The sequence below is a fragment of the Canis lupus genome, chromosome 1 (assembly GCF_003254725.2).
Source record: "Canis lupus dingo isolate Sandy chromosome 1, ASM325472v2, whole genome shotgun sequence".
In the NCBI taxonomy this organism is placed as follows: Eukaryota; Metazoa; Chordata; class Mammalia; order Carnivora; family Canidae; genus Canis; species Canis lupus.
Window position 1 is genome coordinate 107,900,378 of NC_064243.1, and position 25,831 is coordinate 107,926,208.

A 25,831-nucleotide genomic window follows, 5' to 3' on the forward strand; every position below is an offset into this window, starting at 1 on the left:
CTTTCCTGGCCCTCTCCCCTCCTGGTTCCGGTCTCCTCACCAGATCTCACCCCCTCCTGAACCCCATTCCTTTCCAACTGACCCCTCCCTTGCTAATCCCCAGATCCCCCTCCACCCTCAGAGCTTGCCACCTCAGGCGGGTCCCATTCTGTTCCCGGTCCCGCCTCTTCCCCAGATTCCACTCCCTCCGCCGACTCCGCCGACTCCCGCAGACCCTCAGCGGGTCTGGGAGGTCAGTCCCCCGGCAGGCCCCCCTCCCCGTGTAGGCCCCGCCCCTCCGAGTCAGCCCCGCCCCTTACCCGGACCGGACTCCACCCGCGGGCCCCCCTCCGTCCGGGACGCCGACCCTCCGGCCTGGCCCCGCCCCCCGCGGCTGGCCCCGCCCCCCGCAGGTCGCGCGCACCTTGGGCGTGAGCACGAGCGCGGCGCCGCCGTGCACGGCCACGATGGGCAGCGAGGTCTGCGCCGACAGGAAGTCGAGGATGGGCGCGACGGCGGGCGCGCGCGAGTCGTCCTCGAACACGACGCCGTGCACGCGCAGCCCCGACAGCAGGTCGCAGAGCTGCAGCACGAGGCTGCGGGGGTCCGAGCCGTTGAGCACCAGCGCCACCGGTCGCACGTCCAGGCCCGGGCTGCGCACGGCTGCCGCCACGGCCGGGCCCAGGCGCGCCGCCTCGGTCGCGTACGCGGGTCCCGAGAACACGAGCGCCACGTTGAGCGGCCGCGCCCCGCCGGGGCCCCCGCCGGGCCCGCCGGCCCCGCCCGGTCCCGGCGCCTCCTCCGGGAACGGGCTGGCGCAGGCCAGCGCCAGCAGCAGCAGCATCTTAGCGGGGCCCCGAGGGCCGCGGGGGCCACCGGCGCCGCGCATCGCCTGCGGGCCCCTCCGGGCGGCCTCTGATGCGGGGGCAGCGGGCGCGCAGAGCCGTGGAGACCCCCGGAGCGGAGAGGGACACAAACGGGAGGAGGACACGGAGAGGGGGAGACAGAGACAGGGGACAAGGTGTGGAGAGACACGGAGAAGAGGAGACACAGGGAGGGAGAGGCGCAGAGATAGGGAGGAGAGGGAAAGGTTGGAATAATAGAGACGGGGAGCGACGGAGAGGGAGACAGACACCGGCCAAGGGAGAGCCAGAACCAGGGAGAGCAGAGACGAAGGGGGAGACACCGAGTCAGGGAAAGTGGAGGTGGGAAATGGGGACAGAGAAGATCCAGAGATAGGGATAGAGAGGCTCAGAGTGACAGAGATGGAGAGAGGAAGGAGGCAGAGAGAGATAAGACGGAGTGACAGAAATAGGGAGGGAATGATGAGGCAGGGGGAGTCGCGGAGATGGACACGGAGGGCGGGTGAGATAAGAGAGACGAGAAAGTTGGACGGAGAGAGGAAGATGGAAAGAAGCCCAGAAAGACGGAGACGGACCCCACGGCCACCGAGAGACATGGACACACAAGAGATGGAGAAACAGGCAGAGCCGATTGAGGGAGGAGGCAGGCAGAGCAGACAGGAAACATAGGAAGACAGAAATAGCGAACCAAGGCAAAGATCAAGACCCCCACCAGGGAGGTGCCCAGCACAGACATGAAAGGAAGGCCGGGAAGGCGGGTGGCAGGAGGGATCAAAAATAAAAGGAAGAAAAAGTGAGGGGAAAAAAATGAGAAAGGGAAAAGGGGTCAGGTGTGTGGGGGGAGAGAAATAAGAGAGAAAAAGAAATGAGCGGGGCATCCCAAGGAGAGAGAACACCCCCAGGACCTTACCCCCCCACCTCGACCACTACCCCCAAACTGTCTTTGTCCCCTTACTCTGTCCCTATCCCCCCATTGTCAGTGAGAGCTAGAGAGAACAGTGGCCCAGGCTGGGTTGCAGGGTTGGGGGGCACAGCTGTGAGAGCGGGGGGGGGGGGGGGGGGGGGGGGGCGGGGGTCCCTGGCTCCCAGCCCAGAGCAATTTAGTAAATTAGAGGAAATACAGCCATCTCTTCCTGTGTCCCCTGTTGAATGCTAGCTGCCTGGGGTGGTCGGGCGGGGAGCCCAGACTCCTGGCACCGGGGGCCTGGACTCCCAGCTCCCAGAGAGAGATTAGAGCGTGCACTAGGGGCTTGCTGAAAGGGTGAGGGTCCAGATGGGGGAGAGTTCTCTCTTGGCTGTCAATCAGGCTCCTGTCCGGTTGCCATGGCAGCACAGGCCTCCTCTACCCCACAGATAGTCCGGGTGGGGGAAAGGCCCACACCCCCTCCCCTGCCTAGAGGCCTCACTACCCCCCCCCCACCACCTGCCTTCCCAGGGATCCTGGACCACTGTCTCCCCAGGGATGGGGGTGGGGACTCCTAATGTGCCCATCCCTCCCAAATCCTGGCTCCCCTGGCCCCTCCTCTCCTCTGCCCTTCCCCAAGCAGCTGGCTCAATCAGCGCTCAGAATAGCCCCCCCCCACCCCAAAATAACCCACAGCTGTGGCCTGGCCCCTGCGGGGTTAACACTCACTCTCTCCTCCCTTCCTGGTGGCTTCTCCTCCCTCAGACCCTCCTCTGCCTATCCCAGACCCACCCCTGCTTGGCCTCTGTCCTTGGGCACCCCAGGGTCCTGCTCCCTGCAGAGGCCCAGGAAGGTAGCTCCTGCCCCACCCTTCTTAGGAAATTGGATGCCCAGTCCTCTGTTGGGGAGGACAGTCTCCCACCCCTCAAAGATCTAAGTAGTGGCCCCAGCTGCTGGGGAACTCTGGAGGCCCAATCCTCGGAACCTATGCCCTCAGGGATCACATTCCCCAGGCCCCCAACCTCCACCTCGTCTCAGTCCCCAGATCCATTCCATGGGGCCCAAGAGCCAAACCCTCCTTGTCCCTTGCCCTGTCAGAGACTCAGGAGGCTGGGCCCCCAGCCCCCTCTTCCCTCAGACACAGAAGCTCTAACTTCTCCCATAAAGACTCAAGAGTCTTGGCTCTCGGCACCCTCCTCCTCCCAGACCCAGGAGTCCAGGGGCTCAGTTCTGCCCTCTCTGAGGACCCAGGAGTCTTGGCTCCCTCCTGCCCCTCGACTGGGTGCCCAGCCTCCTCTCTGCCCAGAAACCAGGAGTGCAGGCCCAGAGCCCCTTCCTCCCCTAAGGATCCCCTTTATGCCTCAAACTCCATCAGTCCCAACATCCTGTGAGCACCCCCCATTCCCCCGCCAGCTCCAGCCTCCTGTCACCCCACTCGGGTCCTGGACACAGCACAGCTGTCCCCCAGCTAAGGAGGAGGAGGGTGCCAGAGATTCCTGGGGTGTCCCTGTCTCCAACACTACCCCCCCACAGCCCATCACAGAAGAGAGGAGAGGCCACTTTGATCAACAGCCCGCCCCCCCTCGCGTCGTGCTGCAGACGGCATCCCGTCCCCCCCCAACACCATTCTCTCCCCACCCTAATCCGGTGCTCAGAACAGGCTGGAAGGGTATTCCAGAAGCTTGAGGAAGGGGTGATAGCTTGGGGCGAGGGGTGCTTGGGGCCTGGATGCCCTCAAGGTCCTTGGCGGGGGTATTAATAGCAGACTCATAGCTCTGAGAAGGGAGGGGAGAGCGAGAGGAGAGAGGGAGAGGGACAGCCAGCGAGGGGGGAGCCCGATGCGGGCAGGGGGATGCAGAGGGAAGATGGGATGGAGAGACGGGGAGGGGGGGGGATAGAGATACGGGGTGTCAGGTATGCGGGGCTGGGGAGAGGGTGCAAAGTGTCAGAGAAATGGGGGGTTAGGAGGCCTGAGGAGCGGGGACCCAGGAGAAAGGGGCTCAGAGAGGGAGAAAGAGGGGGCAGAGGAGAGTCCCCAGGAGACAAGGGAGCCCGCCAGGGGCAGAAACCCCAGCTCACCATGCAATCCCCCCTCCTTCCCTGAGGCCCCTGGCCAACTTTCCCTGTCCTAGATCTGGGGGTCCACATACCCCCACCCCCGCAGTCCCTTCCCGGGCCTTACCTTTTCATGACCCTGTTGTGTGTGGGGTATCGCGGGGGGGCAGGACCGGAGCCCAGAGTCCAGCGACCCGAAGATTCCGCGGAGGGCTCAGGGAACCGCTGGGGGCCAGGCCCCAGGGCGGCGGTGGCGGCAGCGGTGGCAGCGGTGGCGGTGGCAGTGGCGGCGGTGGGGACCTCCTGCCCGTCCCTGGCTCCGGCTCTCCCTCCTCGTCTTCGGTCCCGTCCTGCCCTGTCTGTCCCCCAAGGTTGCGGCCACCCCAACTAGGCGAGGACGCCGCTACACATGTTGCGCTAGAAGTTGGGCCCCGGACATTGCGGAGGCTGTCGGGGTGTCCTCTCGCCGCCCCGACCCCGTGGGGATCCCCCCTCCGCCCACCTGGGGTGCCCCCCTCTGCCGCTTCAGCCCCGGCTCCTCCCCCCCGTCCATGTGTCCGGTCCCGCCTCTCCCTGGCTCATTCGCACCCCCACCCTTTGTGCCCTCAGCGCCCCCCCTCCAGCGTCTGTGTCTGTCTGTCTGTCTGTCTGGGTCACCTCTGAAGCCGGTGGCTGGTGTGTGTGTTTGTGTAAGGGGAGGGAGGCTGCCTGTCTGGGGGAACTGCTTGCCTTCCTCGCTTGGCCACCTCCAGACCCCCCAGCACCCCCACACTCAAAGCCAGGCAGAAGCACACACAGATACACACGCACACACGCACGACCTCACTTCCCTGGGATTCCCCCTCAACACCCCCGGAGCTTGAGGAGGGAGGCACACACACACACACACACACACACACACACACACACACAGGGGGTCCAATGGGGGCCGGGCTGCCACTGCCGTCCGGGGCTGTTCGGACAGACAGGAGGACACAGGCAGCTGGGGACGCCAGACGCCCAGCCGGACGCAGGCAGGAGGCACAGAGTCCAGGTACACACCATTCATCCGGGTTTGGGGGGCTGGGGGGAGGAAACTGGGGGGCCCATGGCACCCAGGCAGGAGGCTCCGGGTCGGTACAGACAGACAGACCGACCCCTCCCTCCCTCCCTCAGCCGCTGCAGCCCTTACAGACACACCCCCCCTTCACCAGCGCAGCCCCAGACACCCCGACACACAGATCCTCACCGGGCAGATGGCAGACGCACGAGAGACCCCTGGGGGCCGGGCGGACCCACCCAGGCCAACACCCCCCAGCTGGGCACTGGTGGCCGAGGGCGGCTGCGGGCGGAGGGTGGCGGCGGCTGCCGCTGCTTGGAGGAGCCGGAGCGGGAGGGACTCGCACACTCGCTCTGTTCTCGCACACACACACTCACTCGGGATGCGATTAACATTCAGTCCCCGTCCGCCCCTGCCGGGAGACCCACAGCCCCCCCTCTTGGCCTCCCTGGGGACCCCTCCTCCTGCCCGGGCTGGGGGAGGGGGCCGCCCCCCCACTCCCCCACCTCCCCACCCTGCCCCCAGCTCCCGGCCCCTGCCTGCCTCCTGGGACAAGAGAATGAGGGTCGCAAATAAAAAGGGAGGAAGTGTGTGTTGGGGCCAGCTGGGGGTGGGTGGGTGGGGAGGCAGGAGGCAGGGACTCAGAACCCAGCGTTGACACAGCAGCTTCGGCCCTGGACTCCAGGGCCCCAGGGGCTGCTGCCCTCTGCCCCTTCCCCACTTTGAAGCTTGGGAAGCAGGAGGCCATTCCCAGACTTCAGTCTCCGCCATGCTCGGACCCATCTTTTGGCTTCTGTAGCCCCAGAAGGCCAGATTGCAAACTAGGTTTTCCTCATGAAGCCAGGAGTCCAGGCTCCCAGCCTCCTCTTCTCTCAGATCCCGAAATTCAGGTCCCCAGCCCCCTCTTCCCTCAGACCCTCAAGTCCAGGTCCGGTGCCTCCTCCCTCAGATCCAAGAGTACAGGCCTCTGGGTCCCTCCTTCAGGCCCCATCCCTTTTAGGCACTCAGACAACCCGATCCCCCAGCACAAGCCATCCTCAGGCACCCACAAGTCCGAGACTCATGCATGTCACCCTCAGGTACCTGATCCATCCAGGCCTCTGAAGAAATCAGTATCACTTCTATTACTGAAGCACCCTGGCCTCTGTCACCCATGGGTACTCAAATATCCAGGAGGAAAGCTTCCTCCTAGACACAATCTGGTCCCTGGAGGGGCTCTCAGACCAGCAGCCCAGCTCCTACCCCTCATGCTAGAGAGGCTGAGCCCAGGCTTCTCTAAAGTGCTGGGGTGGAGTGGAGTGCAGGACACCTGGGCCCCTGAGAGCAGAGCCCAGGAGAGTGTGTATGTGCCTGTGAGGGGACAGGGCTATGGGTTGCTGACTCCAGGGTCTGGGAGACCTGGGGTGAAGGCTCACATACCTAAAAAGAAGAGGCTGGGGACTTGAATCTGTGGGTCCCAGAGGAAAGAAGGGATTGTGGTTCCTGGGCCAGAATGCTGGAGACACAAGTGGTTTGAGGTCTCAAGGAAGGGGGCCCACACTCTTGGGTCTGAGGGGGTAAGGGGGCTGAGGTTCCAGCCTCCTGGGTCCTAGGGGATGAAGATGCTGAGGGTCCAGACTCCCTGGTCTCAGGGAGGGGCTGGGGGCTGCTTTCTTGTCTTTTGGGTGGATTGGAGCTGGAGGCCCCTGAAAGGCCAGCATCTAGGTCCCTGTCTAGGATTTTTAAAGCTCACAGACCAGCTACCTGAATCCCTGACAGTGGCAGAGGCTGGGAGCCGCAGTTGTCACCCTTGCAGAGAAACCTACTGCCTGGAGGAGCAGGCGCCTGCTCTGGGACTTTCAGATCCCATCGACCCCGCAAATTCCTAGCAGGCAGCCTTGGGGCTGGCAGCCTTTAGCGCCGATTCTGCAAGCCGGGAGGTGCGGGATAGGGGGCGCCGGAGAGCCGGAACCCCGCCCTCGGGGCGGAGCCTCCCTCCGGGCTCCTCCCCCTCCCGCCCTCCTCCCTCTTCCCAGCTCCTGCTCGGCCACCAGCTCCGGCCTCGGCTCCCCCTCCCAGAGCCCCCTCCCCGGAGTGGAGCCCACCCGAGGGCCCCTCTCCCGCCCCCCAGCCCAGCCACCCGGCCAGAACATCAGCCCCGGGGGGCAAACCAGCCCAGCCTGCCTCCCACCAGCCCAGCCCTGCCAGACCCCCCCAAAGCATGAATCTCTTCCGATTCCTGGGAGACCTCTCCCACCTCCTAGCCATCATCTTGCTACTGCTCAAAATCTGGAAGTCCCGCTCTTGTGCCGGTGAGACGCCCATGGGGCGGGAGAAGGGGGGAGAGTGCGGAGGACATCCCACGACTCGGGGAAGGGTTTGGAGGCACGAGGGGGACGGGTCTCCCCGCCCATCCCCCCCACTGCTTACAGGGGATCCCCCTTCCAGGTCCGGGGTCACCGGGGGGTCAGTTCCCTTCCGCAGACTCGGGGTATATACAGTTTGGTGGGGGGTGGCTCCAGGCACCCAGTTCAGCTCCCCTTGGCCCTTCGCGGGTGGCCCCGGGATTTCGGGGCTGGGAGCCGGGAGCCGTGGCAGGCAGGGAGGTGGCTGGGAGTTGGTGACGTGGACCGTGGCGGCCGGGACGGGAGCGGGAGAGCGGCGACCGGTTCCAGGGGGCCGAGGTCAAGTGGGGTCCTTCGGAGCCCCCACCTTGCGTCCGGACTGTGGGAGGACCCTGAGGGGCCCGGGAGTGGCCGTGAGGCCTAGCCTGGGACAGAGCCTCGGGCTGGAGTAGCTTCGGGGCCGGGCTGCCCCCTGGCTGTGGGCCGTGGGAAAGGGCCCTGCTCCGGCGGGGAGGGCTGGGGAGGCCTCCAGGGACAGCTGCGCTCCGGCCGACTCTGGGCCGGTCCCAGGCGCAGGGCCGCGGTTGGTTCCTCAGGCAGCCCACTCCCAGCCTACCCCCACTCTCTCTTTGGACCACAGGGATTTCAGGGAAGAGCCAGGTCCTGTTTGCTGTGGTGTTCACTGCCCGGTACCTGGACCTCTTCACCAACTACATCTCACTGTACAATACGTGCATGAAGGTAAAGGCTCTACCCCCCTGCTGGCCCCTCCTGAAGGGGGAGCCAAGTGAGGGTCCTAGGGAGGAGGGAGTATGGATCCCAAATTTTTGGACCGGAGGGAGGAAGGGGCTGGGGTTCCAAACTCCTGGGTCTGAAGGAAGAGGGGATGGGGGTCAGGACTCCAAGGTGTGAGGGAGGAGGGGACTGGGGGTGAAGACTCCGGGATCTGAGGGAGGAGGGGACTGGGAGTGAGGACCTCAGGGTCTGAGGGAGGAGGGGACTGGGAGTGAGGACCTCAGGGTCTGAGGGAGGAGGGGCTGAGAGTGAAGACTCCAGGGTCTGAGGGAGGAGGGGCTGGAGGTGAGGACTCCAAGGTCTGAGGGAGGAGGGGGCTGGGGGCCTGGACTCCTGGGTCTGAGGGAGGAGGGGGCTGAAGGTGAGGACTCAAGGTCTGAGGGAGGAGGAGGCTGAGAGTGGGGACTCCAGGGTCTGAGGGAGGAGGGGCTGGGGGTAGGACTCCAGGGTCTGAGGGAGGAGGGGGCTGGGGGCCTGGACTCCTGGGCCTGAGGGAGGAGGCGCTGGGGGTGAGGACTCCAGGGGCTGGGGGAGGAGGGGCTGGAGGTGAGGACTCCTGGGTCTGAGGGAGGAGGGGGCCAGAGTTCCAAACTCCTAGGTTCGAATCTTGGGTGCTCAGCTGAAGTGCCCTCCTCATCATCCCCATTGACAGGTGGTCTACATTGCCTGTTCCTTCACCACAGTCTGGATGATTTACAGCAAGTTCAAAGCCACTTATGATGGGAACCATGACACATTCCGAGTGGAGTTCCTCGTTGTTCCCACGGCCATCCTGGCATTCCTGGTCAACCATGACTTTACCCCTCTAGAGGTAGGCTATGTGGCACGGTCCCTGTAGTGGTGGATGGCAGGACAGCTATCGACAGTGGACCCTCTCAAAGGCTTCCTTGTGCAGGGTTTGCTCAGACTTCCTTATTTTATTTTATTATTATTTTTAAAGATTTTATTTATTTGATGGAGGGAGAGGGAGCATGAGCAAGGGGAGGGGCAGAGCAAGAGGCTGACTCCGTGCTGAGGAGGGAGCTTGTTGGCGAGGCTCCATCCCAGGACCCTGGGATCGTGACCTGAGCCAAAGGCAGACAGTTAACCAAGTGAGCTACACAGGCGCCGCCAGACTTCCTTATTTTAGGATACATGAGTTCAGCACACAGGCTTGGGAGGTGGAATGATATTAATGCACTAACAGCAGCACTCACTGCATTCCAGGTGCTGCTCTAAGCATTTTGTGTACATTAACTCATTACTGTGTACAGCAGCCCCATTTTACAGATGAGGGAACTGAGGCTTAGGAAGTCTAAGTGACTTGTCCAAGGTCACTGGCTTCATGAGTAGCTCAGGAATTGGGAATGGGGGCTCTGGGCTCAGGCTACTCGGATTTGAATCCCATATCTGCTATTTTCTATTAGCCTGACCTTGGGCATGTGATTGACCTCTCTGTGCCTTGGTTTCCCTATCTGTAAAGTTCCGATCAGGTCTTGGGCATGCGACTTGACCTCTCTGTGCCTTGGTTTCCCTATCTGTAAAGTTCCGATCAGGTCATTGTGAGGATTTACTGATCATGTGGCATGATCTCCTGGTTAAACATATAGATCGTGGAACTACAGAGTGGGGTGACTCAAAGCCAGCTTCTACTACTTAGCAGCTGTAAGACTTTGGGCAAGTCTATAATTTTTCTGTAGATTTTTCTTGTCTGTAAAATGGGGCTAATCAGTTCCTACTTCATAAGGTTCTAAAGAGAGGTTCATATTGGTAAAGCACAGTGTCTGGCACTAGGTAGCAAGTACTGTGTCATGACTAAAGTTTAATACCATGCTGAAACTTCTAAAAATCATGTTTTTTTTTCCTATGGCATTTTAGTAGCACCTGTACAAACTCCTGGTTTTTTTTTTTTTTTTTTTTTAGGATAGTCACACACAGAGAGAGAGAGAGAGAGAGAGAGAGAGGCAGAGACACAGGCAGAGGGAGAAGCAGGCGCTATGCACCGGGAGCCCGACATGGGATTCGATCCCGGGTCTCCAGGATCGCGCCCTGGGCCAAAGGCAGGTGCCAAACCGCTGTGCCACCCAGGGATCCCAACTCCTGGGGTTTTTGAATTTTGAGATGGCCTGTGCTAAGTTTGTGATCTTCTGCAGGAATCAGAAAATCAGAGCAGCCTTCTCTCCCCTGAGCCTCCTCCGGCCTTGTCGGAGTGGCCAGATGTGCTGTTTTCAACAGAGGCCACAATTTAGGAGTTATCCTGAAAGATATTGTTTGACAAATTTGGCCACATATTCAAAATATCTTTCTTTTTTTTTAAGTTAATTTTTTTTAGTAAGTTCCACATCTAGGGGCGCCTGGATAGCTCAGTGGTTGAGCATCTGCCTTTGGCTCGGGGCATGATCCTGGGGTCCTGGGATCGAGTCCTGCATCAGGTTCCTCACAGGCATTCTGCTTCTCTCTCTGTCTGTGTCTCTTCCTCTCTCTCTGTGTGTCTCATGAGTAAATAAATCTTAAAAAAAACAAAAAACAAACCCAACAACTCCACATCTAAGTGAAGTTCTAACTCACAACCTCGAGATCAAGAGTTGCCTGTTCCTTGGACTGAGTCAGCCAGGCTCCCCTCAAAATATATTTCTTTTTTTTTTTTTCAAAATATATTTCTAAAAACCACTGTGTAGGCCAGACAAATTTGATTGAGGGCACCTTTAGCCCAGGGTTGGGAGTGGGAGGCTGCTGTGCTATGGCAGGAACCCTGGCTTGGGTGTAGCCCTGGCCTTTGCAAACATACCATCCTCATCACTTTTCCGGTGTACTTACCCATTTTGCAGATGTGGAAACAGAGGCTCAGGGAAAGCACTGGGGCTTGTTTTAGATGGAGGTGGCCAGACTGGAACCTACGACACTTGACTCTAGCTTTTGCAGTTCCCTCATTCAGAGGGAGGAGGTCACTTGTGCAAAGTATTGGCACCCGCTGTGTGTCCAGCTCTGTGCTGGCTATTCTAGATACGTCGTCCTTTCTGACCCCTTGGGCACCCAGGACACAGACATCCTTATCCCCATTTCTTGGAGCTGAGATGAGGCTCAGAGAGGAGAGCTCACAGGATTGGAACCCAGGTCCACCTGCTTGCAAAGCCCAGGCTATTAATTGGTGCATGCTAAAAAAAAAAAAATTATTAGTGAATCCTAGAAGAAAACTACTCTTTAAGAATTCAGACATATAGATAAAATAAACGTGATGAAAATGTGACCTTCCATTTCCTCTTACGTCCTAATTCTCTTCCTCAAGAGTGACCCCGGGAGTCACAGGTGGGTGTGCATCAATTTAATGAAGGCATTTTTTGAGAGCCTCAATAAACCTGACTTGCTAAGAGCTGTGCTATGGGAGTGATTATGGGAGCAAGCGCTGGAGTCCAGTGCCTGAGTAGGAATATGCTTCTCCCCATAGTGTAGCTGTGCGACCTCAGGCCTCAGTCTTCTTATTTGTATAATGGGGATAACAATAGGATTCACTTTCTAGGTTTAAGACATAAGCCAGTTAACTACCCATAAGGTGGTAGAGCCATGCCTTGGATATGGTAAAGGCTACGTAAGCGTGAGTTGTGAATGCACGCTGATGTTCCCTGCTTTTCTCTCACAAACCAAAACAACTGAGGAGGAGCTCCAACTGCCACCTGGTCTTATTCTCTGAGGGGAGGTTTCAGTGGGTCTACAGACCGGAAGTCACCCAGGTGGGACTTTCAGGTTGCTGAGGACTGAGAGGATGCTGGTGGATGTCTAGTCTTTCCTTCCCCCTCCTACGATGCCCTGTCCTGCTCACAAGCGATGACTGTCACTGTTTCCTAAATGGTGGCCAGCAACAGACAAGCACATGGGGAGCTTCACTCACTCGTTCATTCAGGCATTGAATATGTGCCTGGCCCTGTGGCCATGGAGTGAACAAGATATAGGATCCTGGACCTCATGGAGCTTGCTCTTATTCTGGCAAGAGCTGCTGGGAAGAATAGAGGGGGTGATGTGACAGTCTTAGGGGTAGGACTGGTCAGGGGAGGCCTCTCTCAGAGGTGATGGATGAATGAGGCTGCAAGGAAGTAGAAGAGGCCAAATGTGACATTCTGGGGGAAGAGCTGAGGGAACAGCAAATGCAAAAGCCCTGGGGCAGGAAAGAGTGTAGTGTATTGAAGGACCAGATAGAAGACTGCATCCTGGAGAGCAAAGTAGCGAGTAAGAGATTAGGCTGGAACGGCCAAAGTTAAGAATTTGGATCTTACTCTGGTTGTGATAAGAAGCAGTGACCGGGAGTGATAGAGCCTGATTTATGTCTCTAAAGATTTCACATTGAATGTCACCCCTCTAAGGGTGGGAAAATCAGCCCCATTTTAGAAATAAGGAAGTGGAGGCTCGGAGAACCTGGGTCTTTTGCCCAAGGTCTCATAGAAGGAAAATCTCAGAGCTGAGATTCCAGCCTGGTCTGCCTTTGGAGGCATGGCTACAAAATGCTCATGAGCACTGTCTCCAAACCCTTGGTTTGAATCGCAGCTGTGTTGCTTCCTAGCCATGTGGTCTCAGACAGATCTCTGAACCTCAGTTTCTTGATCCGTAGAATGGGGATGCCCATGACAGGATCTCCCTCATGGGGTTGATGGTGAGGATTAAATGGGAGGGTACAGGGATGCTCGAGTGGCTCAGCGGTTGAGCATATACCTTTGGCTCATGTCATGATCCTGGGATCCCGGATTGAGTCTTCCATTGGGCTCCCTGCAGGGAGCCTGCTTCTCCCTCTGCCTGTGTCTCTGCCTCTCTCTCTCCGTGTCTCTCATGAATAAATAAATAAAATCTTTTAAAAAATAAAGAAAGAAACAATATTATCTATAAAAACTTAAAAAAAAAGGGATCCCTGGGTGGCGCAGCGGTTTGGCGCCTGCCTTCGGCCCAGGGCGCGATCCTGGAGACCCAGGATCGAGTCCCACATCGGGCTCCCAGTGCATGGAGCCTGCTTCTCCCTCTGCCTGTGTCTCTGCCTCTCTCTCTCTCTGTGACTATCATAAAAAAAAAAAAAAAAAAGGTGGGAGGGTACATGTGACACGGGCAGGGTGGTGTCTGGCATTCAGTGGGTGCCGGGTCAGCATCGCTGTTCCCGTTCTCTCCACCATCCCCCACCTTCTCTCCTGCCCTGTCCCCTCGTCTCACCCTACTGTCTGCCCCTGCTTCTTGCCCTCCACACAGATCCTCTGGACCTTCTCCATCTACCTGGAGTCGGTAGCCATCCTGCCACAGCTGTTCATGGTGAGCAAGACGGGCGAGGCAGAGACCATCACCAGCCACTACCTGTTTGCTCTGGGTGTCTACCGCACACTTTATCTCTTCAACTGGATCTGGCGCTACCACTTCGAGGGCTTCTTCGACCTCATTGCCATTGTAGCAGGCCTAGTCCAGACTGTCCTCTACTGCGATTTCTTCTACCTCTACATCACCAAAGGTAGGCAGCATGGAGGGCCGGCTGCAGGGGATCCTGCTCCTTCTCCGGCTCCCGCCCTCCCTGGGGCCAAGCTCCGTCTCCCTAGCCCTGGATCACTCAATGGCGGGAAGGCTTCCTCTCCTACCTTCTGGGGTCCCAGGCTCACTGCCCTCCTGGGATTTCAGATGTCCAGCTCCTGCCTACCTAAGAACCAAGGCGTTGTTCTCCTAGGCCCTGCATCCCTGAGGAAAGAGCGGCGAGGCACAGGGGGCTGTCTCAGAGCTGGCAACCCTCTTCCCAGCCCCTGGGCATTTGAGACAGGACAAAGAGAGAGCAGGAGTGGCCTCTGACTTTCCTTCTCTCAGATTCTGTCCTAGGCCCTCCCGCTCTGAGGTTCCAGATCCCATAAAAAGCAATTCCTATCTCCCCGACCCCAGCAGCACTCAGAGAAGGAAGGGCCTCCTCTCTGCTGCTTGGTCTCTGTCCTCCCCTCAGAGACTCAGGCCTATCAAGATTCATTCATTCAACCAACTAACCAACCAATGTGTTCAGTACTTTCTGTGTCCCTGGCCAGACTCTAGGGCTGCAGCAGAAGGAAAAGGTGGCCCTCCCGTCCCCTGTGTTCTAGTAGGGGGTGATGGTGAATGAAAAAGGAGAGAGAGATGGTTGCAAACAGCAGGAAGAGCTCAGAGAAACCACGGATGTGTCAGCGAACAATCAGGGAGGGTGAGGGGGCTGCTTTACATGGGGGATGCTCTGAGGAGGTGGTGGGAAGCAGGGAGCTGAGATATGAGGAGTCAGTCAGTGTGAAGGAAAGAAGGGAGGACGCCTGGGTGGCTCAGTGGTTGACTGTCTGCCTTTGGCTCAGGTCATAAGCCCAGGGTCCTGGGATCGAGTCCTGCATCAGGCTCTGCACAAGGAGCCTGCTTGTCCCTCTGCCTGTGTCTCTGCCTATCTCTCTCTCTGTCTCTCATGAATAAATACATAACATCTTTAAAAAAAGAAAAGAAAAGAAAGAAAAAAAGAAGAGGTAGTAAGAGCAGAGTGTGGAGGCAGCCTGTGGCCCCTCTGGATTGAGGCTGGGAGGGTGGGAGGGGTGGTGGCACCTGGCCAGCCCTACCGGGCCCTTGGACCCTATCCTTCTGAGACCTGGAACCCAAATGTCTTTTGAGGGTGGTTGGGAAAGCTGGCACTAGAAAAAATGCAATGCCTCTTCCCTGTTTGCCTAGCTCACCCCTGGGCAATTCAGGCCTGTCCTCCCAGCTTATGATCCAGGGTCCTGCGGCTGACCCTCCAGGATGCCCCGCCAGCCCAGCGTCCAAGTGGGTGTGGGAGGCCATCCCTGCTGCAGGGCCCCTTGGTAATGTCCACTCCCTCTGTCTCCTTGCAGTCCTGAAGGGGAAGAAGCTGAGTTTGCCGGCGTAGCCCTGGGCTTGGCCATCCCTCTCCTCGGCAGCCCGAGAGACGCAGAGGAAGGCAGCGAAAGACGAAGAGCCTTCCCTTCCCGTCCAGGGGTGACTTTTTAAAGAACCAACCTCTCCGCACTCCCCAGCCCCCCTCCTGCCAGGTTTCAGGGGGGTGGTGGAGGACCCAAGTCTTGGGGAGCTCAGGACCTGGGGTGTTTGTAGTTTTTTGCCTTTTAGAAAAGGAAAAAAAATCTTTCCACTATTTAGTTTTTGATTCTGATGACTCCTTTCTCTTCTACTCTCTGGCCCCCAATTTTTATAAACTGTTTTTGAGTGTCCCATGGGGCAGGGTCGCATATCTTTGCCCTCCTCCAAGCCGCTCGGCTCCCTCCCAGATCCTACCCTCCAGCCTCGCCAGTTGCCAAACACTAAATCTGCAGACACTCACCTGTCTGACCTCCCACCATGGCCATGAACACAGCCTCCCCCACAAAACCCCCCTCAAAGTTCAGGATTGGGGAGAGGGAGGAGGGGAGGAACAGTCTCCCTGATTTTTCAATATAATTTTTTTCCAGAGTTTGGGTTTTTTGGGCTTATCCTTATTTTTTGACAATTTAGGGGGGACGAGGGGCCGGGCATGGCAAGGGGGTTGGCCTGAGGGTCACCATTTGGCTCAACAGCCACGTTTTTGTACAGAATTGATGGTTGATTCTTTGTTCTCTTGAAATAAACCGAGGAAAATGATGCCTCTTTCGCTACTCCTTGCCCTCTCTCTGGTGTTTGTGGGGTCCCTCCTCACCCTTCCCTCGGCTTCTGCTTTATCCCATTGACCGGCCTGCCAGCAACCGAGTCCTGGGAGGAGCAGGAAGGTGAGAAACTGGGTTCCCTAGGACTCAGAGTGCCACCCTCCTCATGGCTGTGCTGGGGAAGAGGTTTCAGGAAAAAAAAAAAAAAAGTCTTGAAGATTCTCTTTATCTTGGCACAGAACTTCCCTGGCTGTTCTCCCGAATCCCAGGGTGGCAGAGGACTTTCAAGAGCATGTTTTAGAGGTCACCAATGGGCAGCCCCCGTCCTACCCTCATTTGGCATTTTGCTGAGCCATCCTGTTTTCATAAATAAATAAATAAATAAATGGAATCTGTTGCCAGCCTTTAAAAATCAGATTTTCACATTGAAATCTGGATTTCTGGCTTCTCTTGGGAAAAAAAAAATCTGTCAATCTGACAATGTGGGTCCTCGCTTCCGGGTGGCAACAGATGGCTGGAGCTGAATGGATGGGGTGTGAGCCTTCCATCACAATCCCCGGGACTTGGCTGAGGGGTTGCTACCATTCATTATCCGGCTGGTGCTGTGGTTTTGTTTTTGTTTCATGCAGTTAAAAACACAATATTTTCCACATCTCCCTCTGGACTGGCTTCACACCTGGCTGGTTTCCTTCACTTGTCTTACCTGCCTGGACTTTGTCAGCCTTTGGAGTTTTGCCCCCTGGTATAGGCAGACTCGCTAGATGCCCCCCAAAGACCTTCTCGAACCACGTTCGGTTCTGTAGGATGGCTCTGGAAGCTTTAGGAGGCAGGTAGCTGGTGTTTGCCTAGCATGAGTACCAGCCAGCGTGTGTGTTATGTGGATGAGTTCTCTGGACCCTTACAGCACCCCCAAAGGGGGGGTACTTTGTGGAGGAGGAAACCAATGCGTAGGGGCAAGTGAGTGGCAGAGCTGGCGTTTGTACCTGGGCTTCCTGATGCTGCAGCTTATGTGTTTCGCCACCGCTGTGTGGACCTTCCACTTACGGGAATTTACCCAGAAGCCTGATAGGGAAAACGCAGAAACAGGGCTGCTTGGGTTGATTCGTGATGGGGTGGTGGCACCTCTCTGTATGCAGTCTGAAAACCATCAATCTAAATCTGATCCGAGTCTTTAGTTTTCCAGCCAAGACAGCTTGGCCCAGAGAAATTAAGTGCCACATCCCAGCTTATCCAGCTAGACAGAGTGAGGATAAGTGCTTGGGATCTTCCTGTTTCAAATATCAGAGCACTGCCCACTCCACTGCCCTGCTGCTATTTCCCTAGATGCCCACAGGGACCACATCCTATTTATTTTTGTACCTTTAGTCCCGAGCATGGGGCCTGCCACCCAGGAAACCTCAAAAAAAAAGGTTGGGGGGGACCATAGAATCCACATGTGACCCCCCCACACACAACTAGTATCCCTTTGTCCAGTTTGTAAATGAATGCTCTGCAGGCCACAGGGGCCCTCCTGTGGGTGTGTTTTGTTTGGCCTGCATAACATTAACATTTTTTCTTGCTCTACCCGTTGCCAAAGAACTCCACATAAAAAGAAAGCTGTTTCTGATTGTTCTGGAAAAGCCAGAAGGCTCTAGAGCTCGGCTGCCCAATACTGTAGGCATTAGCTCCACGCTTGAAATGTGGTGGGTCTTAAGCTGTGGTGTCTGTGCATTTCAGAAATTTCATAGGAAAGAATGTAAGAGAGACCTCAATTTTTATATTGATGACATGTTGAAATAAACTAAATGATCATATTTTGGATATATTGGGTTAAATAAAATATGTGAAAATTAATTTCAATTGTTTCATCCTACTTTCCTTAATGTGGCTGCTAGAAGGTTTCATATTCTGGCCCTCACTGCCCCCTGGCTTGCCTTACATTTTAATTGCACAGCGCTGCCCTAAGGCACTTGAGGCCCGTGGTGCTGAATGGTGGGTGCTGAGTGAAGGCTGCCACTCCCAGACACCCCCTGTCCCCACTACTCCCTTAAAGAGTGCTTCACTCACTGGGGTCCCCTGTCGGCCTGGGCACGAGTCCCCACTTGCCTTCTGCATTCTAGAATAAAATCCTTTCTTCTTTCCCCAAGGCAGCCTCATAAATATTTTCAGACAGGGGTCTCCCCTGTTCTCATTTATGGACTCACCATCCCCTGTTCCTTGGTTTTGAGTTGGGTCCCTTGTCACTGGGGTGAGTGGAAGGGCTGCTCCAAGTGTTTATTGGCCCTGCTTCCTCCCTAGTACTCTCTCCACGGGCAGAAGCATTTTCTCTTTCTCTGAACACGAGCTTACTTGACTGCATTGGAGTGCCTCGTGCCTCCTTCCTACTGCCCGTGTGAGGATTGAAGGGGCCACAAGGAATGTCCCCTTCCTGTCACTGGGGTGTGCTACCATCACAGTGGTACCCAGATGGAGAGTCCAAGAGGTGGTGTGGAAAGGTGGCCCACTGCAGAGACTCTGAGGCGACCTCAGGATCTCTCCCCACCCCTGGCCACTCCAAAGACCAAAGAGGAACAGACATGAGAAGGACAGAGGGCTGTTTTCAGAAACCTTTCTGGAGGGAGGATTATCTCTTTACTGATGTAGAGGAGGATGTTCAGTTGTCAGGCATCATAGCGAGGCGGGGGGCCTTCGGAGTGGTCAGATAGGGGGACGAAGCAGAACCGGCATAACTCAGGTTGTTGGGGCCAGTGGTGGGTGTGTTCACAGGGCTGGTGGCAGAGGGCGGGGAGAGGGTGGTCAGCACCACGCCACCCTCATCCAGGGAGCGCTTGTAAGGGACTGGAGTATCATTCCGGAGGTCCTGGAGGGCCAGGTAGGCCTGGAAAATCTGTGGGCAGGAAAGGGCATGCCAAAGGCTAGCTTGGGTTAGGGGAGAGAGGGACTGGGGCTGGGGACTGGTCCAGGAGGGGGACAACAGGGTACGGTTGTGCTCCCTGCTCGCTGGACAAGGGTGCACAGCATGATGCCTAAGGCTGGGCTGCATCTGCTCACCCTAAGGGGAGCCTTCTTTCCAATTTGCCCCATCCCAGAAGGAGCTAGCAGAGGCCCTGGGCAGAGCCATCCCTCACTCCCGGAGGAGCTGAGAGCGGGAATGTTCTAGCCCCCCAACCCCACCCTGCAGAGGGGACCTATCCTCACCCAGGTGAAGATGGAGAAGAAAGCGAAGGTGATGGCGGCCTTGGCACTGCTGCTTCCCAGGAGGAACCCTTTGGGTGGTGAATGCTGCCACTGGTTGGCCAGGAAGCAGAAGCCCACGAACCAGATGCCTATCCACAGGACTGGGGGTTGCAGGAGAGAAGAGGGACAGGGGTAGCCTGGCTCAGGAAGGGTGAGGCTGGAGGCTGGCCAAGGGGTCTCTCCCTCCATGCCCTCCATAAAGTACACTGCTGGAGTGCAGGTGGGCTGATCACTACGGGAGCCACTGGCCACACGTGGCCATCTGCATCTCAGTTAATTAAAATAGGATTTAAAAATGCAGGTTGCACTGGCCACCCTTCAAGTGCTTGGTGGCCATGTGTGGCCAGTGGCTCCCATAATTGGGGAATGTGGCTATGGAACATTTCTGTCTTCACAGAAAGTTCTTTCGGATGGCCCTGGAGTCAACAGCCTTTGAGGGCCCTCCCAGCCCTGGAACGCTGGGGTTGGCCTGGTGCAGAGGGTGAGGAGGAGGTGGGGATAGTTAACATCAGACTGCGAGGAGGGACCCCAGGTCCTGGGGCAAAGGAACTCAGTTATTTGGTGCTTACTGTGTGCCAGTCTCTATCTAGAGTACTGGGCAGTGGTTAGGAGGCAAGACTTTGTTCTGAAGCCTGGGATTGCCAATCAGCAGCTGTGTGCCCAATTACATAATCTCGTCAAGCCTGTTTCCTCCTCTGCAAAATGGGGAGAGGAGCAGGACTTCCCTCCTCAGGTGGGTCTGGGGAATCAATGAAACCAGGCACGTGGAGCCCCTGGCTCTGGGCCTGACATGTGGGAAGTGCCCAGAGAAGGTCAACGTTACTCCAGGCCTCCTTTCTCTCATTTCGTGCTCAGAAAAAGTCCTGCATTGTGGGGGTTTTCATCCCAGCTTCTACTGAAGCTCAGAGAGGGGAAGAGAGCCGCTTGAGCCCACGGGGCGACCAGGCGCCCGAGTTGAGATTTCAAACTCCCGTCGGCCTGGCTCTGTGCTGGAACCCCACCTCCCACCACCGGGTGGCTTTTCAAGAAATGTTCTGTGAAGAAGGGAGGTGAATGTGAGGAAAAAGCAGGGCAGAAGGGAGGCTTCTAGAATTAGCCTGGGGGTCAGAAGAGGTGACCCTTACACTGAGTCTAAAGGATGAGTAATAATTCCCTGGGGGGAAACAGCAGGTGCAGAAGAGCTTCCAGAAGGGAGGGGTGAGGCTTCAGGTCACGTGTGGAGGACGGTGGGCCAGCTGGGTGGCGAAGGGAGGTGTCCCAGGGGCCTCCAGGGGCTAAAGGGGCAGCTCTGGGTGGGTCATCCCCGGGGTGGGGAGTTGGTGCTCACCAGCCAGGATGAAGTCCAGGAGCTGGAAGGCCGTCTTGAAGCGGGTGCTGCCGATGCGGCTCTCGTGGGCATCCAGGGCGAGGAAGGTCAGGCAGCTGAAGAAAGCCAGGAGGCCGGCTCCTACGGTGAAGCTGCAGGCCACGTTGTTGCCATTGAGGACGCAGTGGAGCTTTGAGGACTCGGTCTTGTTCTGGTAGCCATCGGTCAACAGGGAGGAGAAGACGATGAGGGAGAAGACCTGTGGGTGCAGGAGGGAGGAATCCAATCCCAGTGGGCCAGAGCAGAGCTGTGTCCACAGAACCTGCACAACCCCCTGGGTCCCTATCTGGGAACAGTGGGCCCTGTCCTTCACCCTGTCACGTCCTCAGGGCTTCTAAGCTTATCCCTCCTAAAGCTCCTCACCTCCTCTCTCCATCCTGGTTCAGGTCTCATCCTCTCCCCACCACTGGATCCTCCTCCCTGGCCTCCCTGCCTCCAGTCTCCACCCCTCTGCCTATCTCCCACAAGCCTCCACAGAGGTCCTTCCACACCCTGCCCTCCTGCACTTTTCCATCTTCGTCTCTCTCTCTCCACTCCCCGCCTCCCTCCCCCACCTCACCCATGCTCCCCTTCTGCCACCCCAAACAAGTACCTGCCACCAAACCCAGGTGCCCATACAAAATACTTAGCAGTGCCTGGGGCGTGTGAGGAGGTCCAGAAGCATTTGTCACCCCTGTGATGATCTCTGCCTGCCAGGCCTTTCCCTGGGCCTGCCATTTCTTCCTCTTCCCTCCCCACTCCCCTTGTTCCTCTCAACTTGTTAAAATAAATTTGTGAAGCATTTCAAACACACACAAGTACAGTCAGAGATGTAGCATTCAGTACCTAACGAACATTACCATTTTTCATTTTTTCCCCTCTTCCCCCCCCACCCCCCCTTTTACCCCAGGACTTTTTAAAAAAGCAAATACAACATCCCTGATACACTAGCTTCTCACCTGTGCCTGCTGCAGACAGCACACTGTAGTGTCACAGTCTGTGTCTCCACTTGTCTTCTACCGCATTTATTTATGAAATGCCATGCAGGCACTTCACACCTGAACCATCCTTGCAGCCACCCTAAGAGGGGGGTTACTACTAACAGCCCCATTTCTTTAGAAAATGGAACCAAGGCCCAGGGAGGCTGAGGAGTTGCCCAAAACCAATGGGCTGGTAGGTGCCGGAGCCTGGATTTGAACAGAAGCTGCCTAGCTCCTGAGCCCACTTTAGGGCCCTGTTATACTGCCACAAGCTGAACCAGACGCCTGGAGGGCAGGGGTTCCTAGCGGTGCCACTCAGTGAAAATGTTAAGCTCCATGCTTTGCCCCAGACAGTCACCATGCAGTGGGGCAAGGTCCATGCCAGATACAGAAGGGACTAGTGTGTATGAGGTGGGGGGTGGGAGTTGCCCCAGGGAGGCTTTCTGGATGAGGTGATGGCTGTATGGCGTAGTGCAGGACGATAAGGTTGTCTGGAGGGCAAATAGGGAGCCACAGCAGAGCTGTGAGTAGGGGAAGACAGGGGCAGATCTGAGGCCTTGGGTAGAGACAGACTGGAGGGGGTGAGTCTGGAGGTCGGAAGGCCAGGGAGGAGGCTGCAGCCTGGGGTCTGGGAGAGAGTCGAGGTTTGAGCCAGAACCATAGCTCTGGGGCTGGATTCAGGAGGAAATAAGGTGAGGCCTGAATTGCATGTTAAAGAATGAGGAGTTTGTCGGGCAGATAGGGGAGGGAGGGCATTCCAGGGGGGTGTAAACTGTGTTTGCAAAAGCCAGATGCTGCAGAAGGGGGCTCCTTCGGGGACTGGAGAGAAATCTCACCCGAGGGATGGAGTGTGAGATGAGGCTGGAAAAGTAGGTGGGAGCCAGAGCCTCAGAGGCCTTGGACACCAGATGGAGAGGCCTGGATTTGGGAGCCATGGAAAGTGAAATTTCTTACTTGGATTTAACTTCAGGCACGGAAGGGTTCTGAGCAGAGGGTGGCCGGGGTTAGACTTGGCCCTGGAGTCAGACACAATATCCAGGGTCGCGATGGTTCGGAGGGGGCAAGACCAGAGGCCAATAGACCAGAGAGGGGATTGGTGGGAAGGCCTGGGCAGAAATGTGGAGACTTGAGCTGAGGTCAGAGCTCTGGGGAGTCCAGTGATATTTAGGACGTAAAATTGGACTTGGTGATTGATTGGATGTGGCAGTATTGGGGACGGGAGTGGGGGAGTAGGTGAGAGGAAGGAATTCACTAGAATTTGAACTCCGCCTGGATAGGGACCGCTTTTCTCTTTTCCCACCACCAGCTTGGACCTCAGCCAATGTGTGTTGCTCTTGCCCTGCCCTTCAGATGAGGATGGAGGAGGCTCTGCCCCTAAACTCCTAAACTCCTCAGCTTCTGTCCATCCCCCTCCCTCCTTCCCCTTAATTGCCTTCTCTCAATAAAAATCATAACATAACAATGACAAGGAGTCCCTCTTTTGTCTGGCACTTTAACATTCTCCAAGGCTGTCCACATCCATCCCCTGTTTTGGAGCTAGGAGTCCACATAAGGGGAGCATTTTGCTCTGCTGCTTGGGGACAGAGCCAGGTCGAGGACTGGAAGGCCCATCCATCATTTGAGCCTGTATCCATTTTACCTGCCTATACCTCCCTCGCACCAGCCCCACGTGGTAGATGTTACTGATTCATTTCTGTTTCACAGGTGATAAATCGAAGCCATTATGGTGGAGTGGAAAGAGCCAGACGTGTCTGACTCTGCCAGCTGTGTGGCCATGGGCAAATCATTCACCTCTTGGAACCTCAGTTTCCCAGTCTGTCTCTGTGCTGTGAAGAGGGGGTGGGGCCAAGGCCTGATGGTAGTTCTCATGATTGGCCCAGAGAGGGGATGCATCCTCTCAAGGTCAGCGAAGGAGGTGGGGACTGGGATCCACTTCTCCTGACTTCCGGGCCTGTGGGCTGTCCGTCCACCGACCCTGAAAACCTTGGGCTGCTGGCCTGAACCCTGGGCACTGGAAACTCAGGGAGGGGGCTCAGCTGGGCTGGAGGGACCCGAGCCCTCTGAAGCCAGAGTCCAACCTCCTTCCACGCCCTCCTTGGCCCATCCCCAGGGAAGGAGCAAAGATTCATCAGTTAAGACACCAGCTGGCAGGCGGCAGTGAAAGGACAAGAGCACCAGCTGCCCAGAGACTCCCTACTGAGGAGCCAGGCCAGGGGGGAAGGAGGAGAGGGCAGGGAGGGAGGGAGGATGGAGGCGGCGGGCAGAGTCCGTGACCAAAACGTCTGGCACGGTCCGTGGCCCTTCCCTCCCCCTTCCCCACGCCACTCCACGCCAGCTGGGCCTCCTCCCCCCTCCACCACCCGCTTTTCCTTCCAGAGCCTTGGAGGTGTGAGAATCCTTTGACTTGCCCGCCAGCTGGGTGACGTCCTTGGGCAAGTCACTCAACCTCTGTGAACCTCAGCTTCCCCGTGGGTCAAACAGAGGTAGCCATGTTCATGTCATAGGGTTGTGGTGAGGAGCAGAAGGGCTAACTGCCCGTGAGGGACTCAGAACCTGGATGTGGAATTCCTAATTCCCCCCTTCCCCTGGGGGAGAACACAAGTGCCCGTCACCCTCGGTCCCCCAAATTGAAAGCGCGATTAATACCTTCCAGGTTCACGCTTATCAGTTTAGGGGCATTAACTGGTTTCACTTTCAGAACGGTCTTTCCTACAAGCAGGGCCTCTTATACGCAAGGCTATAGAGGTTCAGAGAAATCAAGTCACTTCCTCAAGGTCATGCAGACATAGGGTGACTGGGTACGTTATCCAACAAAATGTGGCATTTTTGAGAAGGAAAGGTGGCAATCCCGCTGATTCAATTAGGCCCAGGCAAGGCAAAGCGGGGAGTGTGCCACCCTATGTGGGCAGCATGGGGCTGAGCCAGGATTCTAAGCCAGGCCCTTTGGATCCTTCTCCATCCACAGGTTCCAGAAGGGGTTGGAAGGAGAGGCTCTGGCTTAGGACCCTGGATCTGATTCATCTACTCCCATGACCCCAGTCAAGTCTCATCATCTCCCTGGCCCTCAGTTTCCAGCTCTGTCAAAGGAGAGCAGTGGAGGTGGCACAGCATAAAGCCCAGACTTTGGGCAGCCCGGGTGGCTCAGTAGTTTAGCACCGCCTTCAGCCCAGGGCATGATCCTGGAGACCTGGGATCGAGTCCCACGTCAGGCTCCCTGCATGGAGCCTGCTTCTCCCTGGGCCTGTGTCTTTGCCTCTCTCTCTCTCTCTCTCTCTCTCTCTCTCGATCTGTGTGTCTTTCATAAATAAATAAAATCTTAAAAAAAAAAAAAAAGCCCAGACTTCCCCCTGACTCCCTCCACACTGTGTCTGAGAGGGGAGAACTGCTATTTCCTGTCACCCATGGGGCAGTCAGCCCCACAGGAGGGCCTCACCCCTGCAAAGATCCGGGTGATTGTCTTTGGTCTCTTCAGAAACTGCACAGCTTCACTATCAGCCAGGTCCTGGAGGCTTTCAGGGATGTGCATGGCGGCTGCTTCTGGGTCCCTGGGGGGCGGGAGGGGGGATGCTGGGTGCTGCCTGCTGGGTGCCGCCGTCCAGAGGCTCCAGGCCCGCCCTGGGCTCGGCTGCTGCAAGAAAAGAGGGATGGTGGGAGGTCAGAGTCAGAGGCGTGGGGTGAAGGAGCTGCCAGGGGTCCCAGGAAGAGGGGCACGGGGTAGAGGGTACTGGAGGGTCCCAGGAATGAGGTTGTGTGGGGTCTACCAGGGTTATGAGGAGTTGGGGCTTGGGGATGAAGGGGCTGCTGGGGGTCCCAGAGGTGGGGGTGCAGGGCGAGAGGGTGGGTGAGGGTCCCATGAATGGGGTGAAGGGGAAGGGAGCTTCTGAGAATTCCAGAGATGGGGACATGATGTGAAGGGGCTGCTGGGGCTCCCAGGGGTCAGGAACGCAGGCTGAGGAGGCTGTCGGCTGAGGGGGCTGCCCGGGTACCCGGAGGTGGAGGTGCAGGGCGAGAGGATCCCAGACCGGGGAGAAGGCGTGGGGAGAAGGCTGGGAGACTGGGGTCACATCCTTGACCCGGGAGCTGGGAGGTCATTCTGAGGACTATGTGCTCTGGGTGGGAAGTCTAGAGAAGGATCTTCCAGGGACAAGGGGGTGCCAGAATGTAGACCAGAACCCCTGGAAGGTCTGAGCCAGAGGAATCCCTTCCAAGGTGCTGACAGCCCCCATAATGGAGAACCCAGGGGTTTCAGGGTGTATTTTTAGGCTGGCCTCGTGGTTTGGGGTTATTTTCTTAGGATAAGGGCCTCCCCTTAGTATTCAAGTCCATCTTCCTAAGAGTGCATTTCCTGAAGCTGGGGGGTCTGGACCTCAGATATGCGGGGAACACGGTCTCAGAACTGAGCTCTCCCCTCAGAATTAGGAGGTCAGGCCCCAGGCACCAGGCTACCTTCTTTGAATCGGAGTCTTCCCTTTAAGGACCTGGGATGGGGGTGGTGGGGCTTGGGGGTGATGCTGTCTGACAAAGGGCCACCCCTACTCTGGAGGCCCAGTCTGCGTCACCTGGAGGCCGGCTCTTCCTTCCGCCCACCCTCCCCTCCTGGTCTCTGGCGCCACCTCAGCCTCCTTTTGGTTCCGCTTTTTCCCGCCTTTTCGCTCCTCCACAGCTGATTGGCGGCGTCCAAGTCCCGCCCCCGCCCTTTCCCCGCCTACTCGGGAGCTGACACGAGCGGGGGCGTGGCCTCAGCG

At 57.2% G+C, this 25,831-nt stretch overlaps 3 protein-coding genes across 8 annotated transcripts in view; 1 reads left to right on the forward strand and 2 right to left on the reverse strand.

Moving 5' to 3' along the window:
* GRIN2D (glutamate ionotropic receptor NMDA type subunit 2D) overlaps positions 1 to 5,251 on the reverse strand; it is a 35,616-nt gene extending 30,365 nt beyond the window's left edge. Inside the window, exons 1-3 of one of the 2 annotated variants that reach the window (XM_035712053.2) lie at positions 5,030 to 5,251; positions 3,929 to 4,218; positions 404 to 894 (exon numbers count right to left, since the gene is read on the reverse strand). In XM_035712053.2, coding sequence (XP_035567946.1) covers positions 404 to 868 — 465 coding nt within the window. In that variant the 5' untranslated portion in view covers positions 869 to 894; positions 3,929 to 4,218; positions 5,030 to 5,251. Of the gene's footprint in view, positions 1 to 131; positions 254 to 403; positions 895 to 3,928; positions 4,219 to 5,029 lie in introns of those variants that run through there. The other variant, XM_049094045.1, reaches the window with a different exon arrangement.
* Positions 5,252 to 6,815: 1,564 nt separating this feature from the next.
* KDELR1 (KDEL endoplasmic reticulum protein retention receptor 1) lies at positions 6,816 to 15,557 on the forward strand. Its single transcript, XM_025424440.3, has 5 exons — positions 6,816 to 7,131; positions 7,805 to 7,905; positions 8,612 to 8,770; positions 13,162 to 13,414; positions 14,784 to 15,557. Exons 1-5 carry the CDS (start codon positions 7,041 to 7,043, stop codon positions 14,816 to 14,818), a joined length of 639 nt encoding a protein of 212 aa, XP_025280225.1. The 5' UTR covers positions 6,816 to 7,040; the 3' UTR covers positions 14,819 to 15,557.
* A 2,561-nt stretch (positions 15,558 to 18,118) lies between these two features.
* SYNGR4 (synaptogyrin 4) lies at positions 18,119 to 25,797 on the reverse strand. Of its 5 annotated transcripts, none has more exons than XM_049094113.1 (5): positions 25,646 to 25,797; positions 24,520 to 24,714; positions 20,089 to 20,326; positions 18,723 to 18,862; positions 18,119 to 18,411 (listed from the first exon to the last, which is right to left on the reverse strand). In XM_049094113.1, the coding sequence occupies exons 2-5, from the start codon at positions 24,610 to 24,612 to the stop codon at positions 18,178 to 18,180; spliced, it is 705 nt and encodes a 234-aa protein (XP_048950070.1). In that variant the 5' UTR covers positions 24,613 to 24,714; positions 25,646 to 25,797; the 3' UTR covers positions 18,119 to 18,177. The 5 variants fall into 5 exon arrangements, with proteins under 5 accessions (XP_048950070.1, XP_048950085.1, XP_035567960.2 ...); XM_049094128.1 differs by having other exon boundaries at positions 24,520 to 24,711; positions 25,646 to 25,764; XM_035712067.2 differs by having other exon boundaries at positions 25,700 to 25,720.
* Between the last annotated feature and the right edge of the window lie 34 nt (positions 25,798 to 25,831).